Source organism: Amia ocellicauda, chromosome 14 (genome assembly GCF_036373705.1).
Source record: "Amia ocellicauda isolate fAmiCal2 chromosome 14, fAmiCal2.hap1, whole genome shotgun sequence".
NCBI lineage: Eukaryota > Metazoa > Chordata > Actinopteri > Amiiformes > Amiidae > Amia > Amia ocellicauda.
In genome coordinates this window covers 15014833-15025756 of record NC_089863.1, presented here as the reverse complement: position 1 = coordinate 15025756, position 10924 = coordinate 15014833, and the positions used below count along the sequence as shown (strand labels likewise).

At 42.4% G+C, this 10924-nt stretch overlaps 1 protein-coding gene across 1 annotated transcript; it reads right to left on the bottom strand.

Moving 5' to 3' along the window:
- Nucleotides 1-384: 384 nt before the first annotated feature.
- Nucleotides 385-9438, bottom strand: LOC136767300 (testisin-like). Its single transcript, XM_066721074.1, is given in 6 exon segments — nt 385-630; nt 972-1120; nt 1563-1834; nt 5757-5919; nt 6087-6096; nt 9406-9438. Coding segments are annotated over 6 exon segments (873 nt in total).
- Nucleotides 9439-10924: the final 1486 nt, after the last annotated feature.

Sequence of the window (10924 nt, the reverse complement as noted above, 5' to 3'; positions counted from 1 at the left end):
CCAACCCAGTTGCTCGCTTTTAAATCAGGAATGGGTAACTTCAGTCCCTAAGACTCCTGCAAGTTCTCAATCCATCTATACAATTTCTATGAGCATCTGATTAACATCTGGAGATAACAGGTGATTTAATTATTTGAAACAATTGTCTCAATTAAGGAATTCAATTGTGGGGATAAAATGAAAAATTAGAGGACTCTGAGTTGCCCATCCCAGTGGTTAGACCTGGGAAAGAGCTAATATTTAATTTTTCATATAGTTAAATTAACCAATTAATAGCTCAGGGGGAACAGAAGAAGGAGGCGGGCTAGATTTGAATACCACTCCCCCCAACACACACACACACACTGCCCCCCACACAGAAACAAACAAGACAGCACACTGGTGCTACATCAGTGTCTTGGCACTGACTGCTACTGTGAGCATAATGGTGAGCAGCCTGCCATTCCCTGCAGCCCGCCAAGCTGTGCCATTGCATGAGTCGCTCTCCGTGCCGGGGGAGGTGAAGGTGACGAAGCCTGGCTGGGAGGTGGCGGAGGTCAGCTGAGAGTTTATCCAGTCCTGGTACTGGGACACACGCGTGTACACGCCAGGGAAGTTCTGCTTGCACACCAGGGGTCGTCCTGAGTCACCCTGGATAGGTAGGGAAGGAGACATGGAGACAGGGAGAAAGAGGGAGAGAGACAGTTTTTGTTGGAAACACAGCTTCCATGGAGTAGGAACAGGATAAATAGTTAGACACACCTACAATTGAGAGATTACCATGTCTCCTAATTTAGACCCCATCACAGATTGATTAATATAGACCAGGACTGGGCTTGGAGGCCATTGCTTTCAATAGGGTATTTTTTAATATGTCTATGTTAGGAGTGCCTTTTGTGTCTATGTTACAGTGTGTATTGGACTTTACAGTACATGCACACTGAGCAAATAGGGAGGGAGAGAGAGAGAGAGAGAGATGGGATCAGTGTTACCTGGTATGAATTTTTGCCCCCCAGCGGCATTCCAGCACAGATCATGTTGTTGGTGATTTTGATCAGCTTTCTAAAGAGACAGCTGCATTGCTTGTTCCCTATGATGGGCAACTCCAACTCCTGCAGGGTCTTGTTCCCAGAGAGAGAGACTGCAAGAGAACACACAATTTCCCAGGTCACCTCTGCAACAGTGGAGCACTTAGCAGCACAATAGATGACAGATAACACTCCAGCACAGCCAGTGCAGCCAATGAAATATTGATAGCTACAGACAGATTGAGAGAGTAGTACCGATAGATAGATAGATAGATAGATAGATAGATAGGTTCAAACCACCCTGCACCACCGACTCCCACATTTAGTCTCCCAGCCTAGTGATTATCTTACTTGTTCTTTTATCCAATCCCACCATTCTAATCCCCCACTAACCCTAATTCATCCTACACCTTCCCTACCTTCCCCTCCTTGCCCTTCCATCCCTACCCATCTCCCCCTCACCTACAGTCCTATTCATTCCCTCTCTTTGACCCACCCCTATAGCGGATCTACAATGTTCTCCTACCAGTGGCAACCATAGTACCAGCCACTCACCACCAAACCCAATGTTGCCATAGCCGGTGACCCAGCAGTCGGTGCCATTGTAGAAGGTGCTGCCCTGGGCTGCCAAACAGATGGGCTGGATGTAGTTGGTATACGTGACAGCACTGCTCAAGTGTAAAAGGTTGATGTCATTGATGAGGGTTGTAGAGTTGTAGCCAGAGTGCGGGATAATGTTCAGGACACTTCTGGTCACTTCATTGGAGTTATTGACCAGGAGGCTCAGCCTGCCCAGGACCACCTTCCACTCAGTAACATTAATGGGGCTGCAGAGACCGAGCAACACCATTCGTCAGCATTGCCACTAAAATGGTCACAACTTAACAACTCTTCCCTACAGTCTGTCAGTGTCAACTGTTGCTCTTGACAATCAACACTGCCATTGTCTAACGTCATCACTGGGGGACCTCATCCTAAAAGTCACCCACAGCAACTCTGTCGTCTTACTTTGGCACTCTCACTCCAGTCTGGTTCCTCTCGTGTGTATAGCAGGGACCACATTAGAGATCTACAGTCCCCAAAAGAGTCTGTGTCACACAACTCCCCACCAAGCATGTTTACCTGTGTGGGTACGGGCCGACAGGTTCTCCAAGGAAAAAAAATACAGGGATGTCCGGAGTCCAAAAGTAGGGTAAAAATAAGGTGTTTTTTATTTACAGTGTCCTGCACACCCTTTGAGCAGATTACTATAACTAACCATTGTGTGAAATATATATATTTACAGTGAACATCCAACAAAACAGCATGTGTTCACCAACCAAAAAAACCCAAAACAAAAACAAAATAAAACAAACAAAGACAAAAAGTAAGTTTCCACTAATAAGAGGAAACAGTACACAAAAACAAGGGGGGAAAACAACAAACAAAACTCTCCCAGCACTACAATAACTCTCCTTCTAAATATCGCTCTGCCTCCTCTCTCTAAAACACTCCTACTACTCTCTCCTTTGCTGTAGTCAAGAGGCTCCATTTATCCATTAGGCCTCGCCTACCGCTCAAACCAACTATCACTTGTACAGGTAATTAATACATCCATCCAAATAGCACTGATAGATCTATCTGTTATGTTTATACCTTCTTCGTTAATCTTTCTACCAATAACAATGAAACAGAGATGAACAAGACCGTTTCCTACGCAATAAAAATACTAAGTTTAATCATAATCATGTAACAGGCATCTTCCCCCTTCTCATGAAAGACGTGTATTTGACCAAGAGCCAGCTCGGATAATGGTGGTTATTTCAAATGCCAACGAAACCTTCTCCTGCCTTGCTGTTAGCAAGAGAAAAGTTTGTTAGTGGGTTTTCCCCTCCATGTGTGCACCCATGAAGTGGAGTGTTGGAGTAAAATTATTTTCCAGTAAGATACTAGTTAAAACTTGCTCTTATAAGGGTTTCCTTGTTCTTATTAGGATTTCTCTGCTCAGACTTATCTGTGTGGCAGATAGAGATCATTTCTACTGCTGTGGACATTCTTTAGTTAACGAACCAAAACTATATAACATGTTCTTATCAGTATAGTGTATACTGTGTCCTTGGTACCAGTGCTTCCATGCCTGGATGAAATATTGTTTCCCCAATGCTTCCCATGTCTCGGAACTGCCCCGGGACATATGCCAAGAAAATATCATCCAGGTTCGGGACGGCCCTGAACCTCCTTTGAAATATTGCTTGTAGATGTATAAAAGGCTGTGTGAAACGTTCAAGGTAAACAAACAGACATTGTGTCAGTGACTTTACTTCCCGGGCATGTCTCCTGCTGAGAGTCTACACTGTTACTGGAAGTGCTCACTGGGGTGCCTGATTCACTGGGACCCGAAGGGTTGCTTCATCTGAAGCATTGTACCTTAACATGGAGCATCCACAAACAACACAGACCTCTGGCGTACTGGATTATTATTACCGGAGAGAAAAGTGCAGACCCAGCTATGGCGCAGTAAGTAAACAGGGTTGTATACTGATGTGCGTTATGACGGGTATTTGTGTGTCTGGTGTTGTAACCGTGACAACTCGTTTTGTCACAGTCTGTAGTACTGTAGTACCACACTCCTAGATATCTATTTTGAAGTGGTATAATGGGAAACATTTACTTATGTATGTGATAGAAGTGCGAGTTTTAATATTCTGGGCTGTAAAGAGACGTAGGAGACAGACCCTAAAGAGACACTACTGGCTCATGAATGTCAGTCTGAGTATCACTGCCATGTAGTTTTACTGCTTTATAGGTGGAAAAACACTAGTTTGGGACTATGAATGTAACATAGTCTAAAACCACACTCTACTGAACTCGTCAATCAGTTTGGGTATTCAGTTCAACACGGCCCCAAATGTCATCAGAGCGCTACTCTTTGCCAACTCACCCAGAATCTGAAACATCTCATCACTGTTAAGAATATAAGAACATAAAGATTACAAACAAAAGGAGGACATTTGACCCATCACACTAATTTGGTGTCCATTAATAACTAAGTGATCCAAGGATCACATCCAGCCTTTTTTTTAATGTTTCTAAATTCACTAGGGAGTTTTTTCCAGAGTGTAATGACTCTCTGTGTGAGGAAGTGTCTCCTGTTTTCCGTCTTGAATGCCTTAAGCCCAATTTCCATTTGTGTACCATTGTCCGTGTGTCCCTGCTGATCTGGAAAAGCTCCTCTGGTTTGATGTGGTCAATGCCTTTCATGATTTTGATTACTTGAATCAAGTCCCCACCAGTGTTGTTTTTGCCAACTAAAATTATGATGAAAATATTCGTCAACAACTTGTTTTTTGATGACAATGACAAAGTTGAAATTTGCAGTACAGGGACGATAATGATGACGAATCAATTTGGCATTTTAGTCTGACTAAAATAAGACGAGACTAAACTATGTCAAGACTTAAATTTATTTGATTGGATAATAGGGATGTGCTAGTTGGTGCATGTTTTGTATGGACTGCTCCACAGGAACCATAATTGTAGTTTTTTTGGACAATTAAACAGTAAACAGTTTAATTAACAATATTAAACAGGTATTAGAGTGCAGATGATTTTGATACAGTGCTGACTACAGAATGAAGTCCCACTCACCTGCTCAGTGCAATGTTGCAGATTTAAGACGAGATGACATAAGTCAGGTGATGATTGAAATCAGTGATTCTGTTAATCTACAATCTCTGTTAAATTTTGTATGCTTTCCCAGTGCGTCCTGCCCCAATTCTCATCATAAAACAGGTCCATATTTGTAGTAAACATTTAGTTTAATGCAGCACTAAATACATTGTCCTGTGCAGTTAAAAAATACATAATTGCTGCTGTTTCTTAAATTTGACTAATCTAATATGAACTGCCTGCAAAGCCCCCATGTCAGGAGATGAGCGCTTCATCAACACAGTATGAGAAAAACACGACAGCTCTGAAGAGGCACATAAGGAATCGCTACCCAGACATTTTCTCCAAGGTAACGCAACCAGCAATTAAGATGTATGTATAGGCTAACTATCACTAGCTGATTTGTTTTACCATATTTGTTGTAAGATGTATATACTCTACAGGTTTCCGTGTAATCATTATTATTGATAGTTCACCTTGTTAACTAGTCAGCTGTTAACAAGCAGAGCATGTTTCACATTACCTTTCAAGCAAGTAAAAGGTTTGAAATAGCAAATGTTAACAGAAACCATCACTGGGTTTTGAGCCTTCATTTCTAAAGCTTTCTGTCATCCATCTTTAGGCTACTACCGTCTGAGCTCACATAAATGTTAATGTACAGTAACATTGTGAATATATTTAGAAAATTGCCCTCAAAAAAGAAAATGTATCTATCACCAAGAATATGGTTTTCATTAAGATGCTCCTCGATTTTACAGGTAATATATGTGACACTGATTTGTCTGGTCTGATTGGACTGATTTCCTGTCTCAGTTTTGATCCCTTTGTTGTGGATAGGTATGACATTTGCAGTTTTCCAATCACAGAGCACATCCCCTGATCTAAGTCTCAATTGCATAGGCATAGGTTTAGGTGGGGATGCGTCCAACCAGTGTTAAGAGAATGTTACATTGTCCCCCCAATAATGTATGCCTGGCTTCATAGGCATAGGGGACACGCCCCCCCAATTCTGAAACCAAACCTACACCACTGGTCAATTGGAATATTGTAGTTAGCAGCCTATAGAGAGTCATCAATGTTACTCAATCTCAGACTGCTTACCGCTGGAAGCAGTGGGCAGCTGTCAACACCCACTGGTTGTTGATCAGAGAGCCCCCGCAGACGTGGAACTCGCCGATCTACAGACTGGCTTGCCAGGGCCAGGCCCCCGTGCTGGTGTTCTGTCCCCCTATGATGCGTGTATTGAGGGGGGGGCGCCCGCACACTGTGAACAACATTGGTCAAGTTGATCAGGAGTTTACAAGGAAAGTGTCCTGATTTAGATTCCAGCTGTAACTAACCTAGTTATATAAGACAGCAATAGTTTATGTTGTATTGAATTCATTGACGAAAACAAGGATCACAATCTCATCACTACTCACCATCACTCACCCATCAGCGCCTGAAAAACACAAAGAATTTAGTTCAAAATAGCCTAATCCATTAAGTAATTAAGTAATACATTGTTAGGTTGTGTACAGTATGGTTATCGGCAATGCCAATGACCATGGATACCTATCGAAAGCATTCTTCTATCAATGCTGTGTATAGGCCCCTGTGTGTGTCACTCAAACAGACCCCTTCCTGTTTCCTGTTTGTATATAACGTGACACACACACAGGAAATTCGTCTTTGATTCGGAGACCGAGCTCCTGAGGGACCTTGCAACTTCTGGATAGTACACTCTTCTCAGATAACCAGGGTTGCATTCACAACCTATTGTTATCTATCAAATCGGAAGTACTGCCCTAAGGATGAGGGATTACTGTATACACACAAGGGAGGATGGCAGTGAACTGTTAAGAAAGTCCCCCCGAGTCCACGCCTGCTAGGGTACAGGGGGTAATCCAGTGTGACACTAATGCAAACAAGACATTGTAAAGAATGAGGGAACAGAGGGATATACAGCTCTGGAAAAACATAAGAGACCACTAAACATTGATTTCTGAACTGGAGTGGTCTCTTAATTTTTTCCAGAGCTGTATATATACACAGGACTGAGTGAGCAGATAGCATAAGAGTGAAGTGCTAGACCAATGGGGAGGAAGAGGGTAAATTAAACTAAATGCAATGTACAAGCTTGGGCGATAAGAGCTCAATTCATACACCCTCCACCACACACAGGAGCAAAAGCCTGCTCAATCAACCTACATCTATGATGCTTGGTATAGCTCCAAAGGCATCCTTACCAGACAGATGTGTCCTTAGATACACTGTTAATTATTGTAACACATTATATAAATGTTAGGAAAATCATAATTACATGATTCTTAGGAGTAACTAACATGTAGTTACTGAGTTCCTGCTATGTTAATACACTGTAACTAGGGAGACCTATTGTAAAGTGTTACCCAACCCCACATATAAGTCTACCCCAGCACTATGGAAACACCATCCCCCAACAGTGTTACACTTGTGACGGTTCAAGGCTTAAAAGATGCATTGATTGGTATCACTTGTACTCCCTCCTGTTTATCACTGTTAGTTAAGCTACCCAGGAATTGGGTTGGCAGGAACAAAGGTCACAAGATACTTTGACCACCTGCTGAGGAGCACACATGGGCTCTCCATGAGAGATTCTGCACCGCACAGTTAGAATGACTGCCTCTGCTCCCTACACAGCACTGAGTGCCAGAGCAGTCTATTAACGCCCATGAGCCCATGATATTGTGCCAGTAATGTGTCTGCAGTTCAGCAACAATGAACTGGATCTATGCAGGTGGGGCACTGGTTTGCTGATGACCTCTTTGTACACACAAGGAATCAGGACTCTCTGATTCTCTTTATACACACACACACACACACACACACACTCACAGATGCAGCTATACCCAGACACACGCATTCTCATACACAATTAAAAAAATGGTCAATATTATTAACGCCCTTCAGATGATGCACTGCAGAAGAGGTAGCACTTATGCACCTGTCTTACCACCCCCATCTCTCAGTGTGTGATTATTATCATGAAACTCCACGAGCCCACCCCCTCTCATGCCACCCCATGACCATTATTTTCTGCCTTTACTCAGATGGACCTTGAACAGCACATTCCTAGCAATGAAAGTCTTGCTGGTGACCTGATCCACTCCATCTCAGCTCTGATCTACTAAGAATCAAATCCTAGCATCAAGGCACAGAGGTCACACAAAGTTATTGCTAAACAATCTTCAGCAGGAAGCTTGGCGAATTTACCTTGAAGAAAGTCATGGCCAAACTGTAGAGCTTTACAACACATCTGTAGTTTGTCACAAACCTGGTACGCTTGGGATTGACTGTTTCCATTTACAGACATACATATACACATATAGAGAAACTGGTGTATATTATTATTATTATTATTATTATTATTATTATTATTATTATTATTATTATTATTATTATATATTTAAAGCAACTCTTGATATAATCAGTACACAATGGTACACTGTCTTAACAAGGTGAAAGGACTTTGCTCACAGTGCTGCCCACAGTGGTGCTGTGCTCATGGAGAGCCACAGTATCTTCTGTTCATGTTTGTTTGATTGTCTTTGTTTGTGAGGAGTTCCATTAATGGGCTTTATGAGTCAAAATGACCAAATGTTGAAGTTGATTGATGATTTCGAGAGGACTATGAGAAGACAGTAGGAACAGGGTAGACGACCACTGGTTTCACTGTTTCTGTTCATAATAATACAAAATGAAAACAATTTGCACTTACACTGTACACAGACATACATATACACATATAGAGACTCTGGTGTATATTATTATTATTATCATCATCATCATCATCATCATCATCATCATCATCATCATCATCATTATCATTATTATTATTATTATTATTATTATTATTATTATTATTATTATATATTTAAAGCAACTCTTGATATAATCAGTACACAATGCCACACATTATACTATATTACCAAAGAGGAAAGAAAGAATACACACATACATTCATACATACACAAATAGCTCCAGTCCTTATTTGACAGAGAAAGCAAAAGTCCAGCAATGACCCACACAGGGCTCCTCATTGTACAGCAGTTGACCTGCATGTTTCTGTGTCTCAGTGGAGCAGGACTTTGTATTTATAGTGTCTCAATCAGTCTGTCAGTTGGGCTCCTGTTCCGAACTTTTCACTTCCTATTATACCCACTTCCCCCCCCCCCCCTCTCTCTCTTTCTCTCTCTCTCTCTCTCTCTCTCTCTCTCTCTCTCTCTCTCTCTCGGTATCGCTGCTGTGTTAGTGACCTGTTGTGATCTACACACTTCATCTCAGGTGTTCTTTATGATGTATGTGTTGCTATTGCCAAGGCCAGATTAAAGTTTTGTCACATACAGGGGGGTTTACCACATAAATCAGCTTAAGGAGTTGGAGGCATGGTGACAGGGAGATGAAGGGGTTATCAATACTCACTTGTAATTGCATAACATTTGGGTCTTGTAATCTTACATTGTGTTAGTGTCACGGGCGGTGCGTGATGGGCAATTTAAGCACTAATTTGTTAATTACTGTATTTGCTTCTTTCACTTTTATATTGTTGTGTGCACTTTAAATTCATTAGTTTATTTTCATTTATGAAAATACTTCCTTATTTTGGTTATATTATTTTCCGCGTTAATTGGGAAATTGGGTTTTTAATTGTTTTATTGTTTGTTCAGCTCAGCACACACCACTACATACATTCTCACCTGGACCTACCTGCATAATCTCTCCCACTCACCTTCACCTGCACCCTGGGTCTCTGCTTGGACATATAAGCTGAGAGGGATCCTCCAGCAGGATACAGACACAGAGGTTCACAGATGGTGTGGCTTGTGAGGTGGTGAACAGCGGGACGTGGAAACAAAGCTGGTGCTGGAGAGGGGAGCAGAGGAGACTTGCGGGGCTGATGAACTCGTTGTCTTCCAGTGGTTACAAATAGTACAACGGAGACTCTGAATCCGGAGATGGCGATGAGATGCATTAAGGACTTGGAGAGCTTCGAGCAGCGAAGTCCATGGGTTTTGTTGACTGTATGTGTAACAGAGTGGAAATTGGCGAGAGCACGAGTGAAGCGGCTTGAACACGGAAATGAAGAGCCACACGCATTAGTACTGTTGAACTCTGCTTTATTTGGAACTGGGTACATCCCCTCTGCCCTGGTATTCGCCACGTTCAGCTAGATCTAGAGAAAAGCGCATATCATTGTGGGTTATATTGGCGAGGAATGGACTGTGAACATTCTTTTTCTCCTTACCTGAGGTCTTTCACTTCCAGTCTGTGGCTGGCTGTCTGGCCAGCGGGGTGCTGTTGGGCTGTGAGAGAGGATGAGGAGTTGGAAACCCTTACCTGTGTTACTGGAATCATATCTGCGAGAGGAAGAAGTTATTTAGTGTCTTTTGTACAGGAGATCTATTTGTATAGAAATGGTAGCTTTATAGGATTTTACTAGCTTCCTTTTCCATATTTTTGGTCATGTTTGGATGGGGTTTTTAGTGTTTTATTGCCCCTATTATTAAAGGTGGTTTTTAGCTAGGTTTTACATAGTTATTTTTACATAGATATTCCTGTACATTTACCCAGGACAGTCTTCATGCCCTGCCTGGAGCTTGTTGAATAAATATTGTTATATCTTACCTGCCTGTGTGAGTGTCTTGGGATCTGTCAAGACTGCCGGGGAAAGCATTGGAGTGGGTAGACAAGCTCCTCCCTCGTATATCAAAGGAGGTGGTGTGGTCGGGCAGAGTAGTTGCCCCTAAGCACCCACTAGGGTGTGACATTAATGTTTATTGTCCATACACAATGATTGGAGGAGCAGTGATCTGGCCCTGCTGGAGCTGAGTGTTGGGCAACGGGGGATTTTGTATTTGTGAGTTTCTATGAGTCTCTGCTTGTGAATGTGTTCACGCCGCTTACCCCCCCTGTACATTGTCACTTCTGTACATTAGTTGAGTTTAGTCAGCCAGTCAGTGGCATTAGAGTTTCTGTATTACCGCTCTCGCTCTCCTTACCAAGTGATTATACCATAACATTGAGTCAGGCATCCAGCCAGTGTCTCTGTATGAACATCTGTCTCTCTCTGGCCTACACACAGCTGACTGCCTCACACTCGCACTGCTACCCTGTGGTACATCACACATACACACCTATACGCGCGCACACATGCATGTGCACACATTGGTGTTAACCTTTTCTGTCTTGCAGAGGGACTCCCAGTATGTTGTTAGTGTGTAACATTGAAGGCATCTGACTATTGTCCA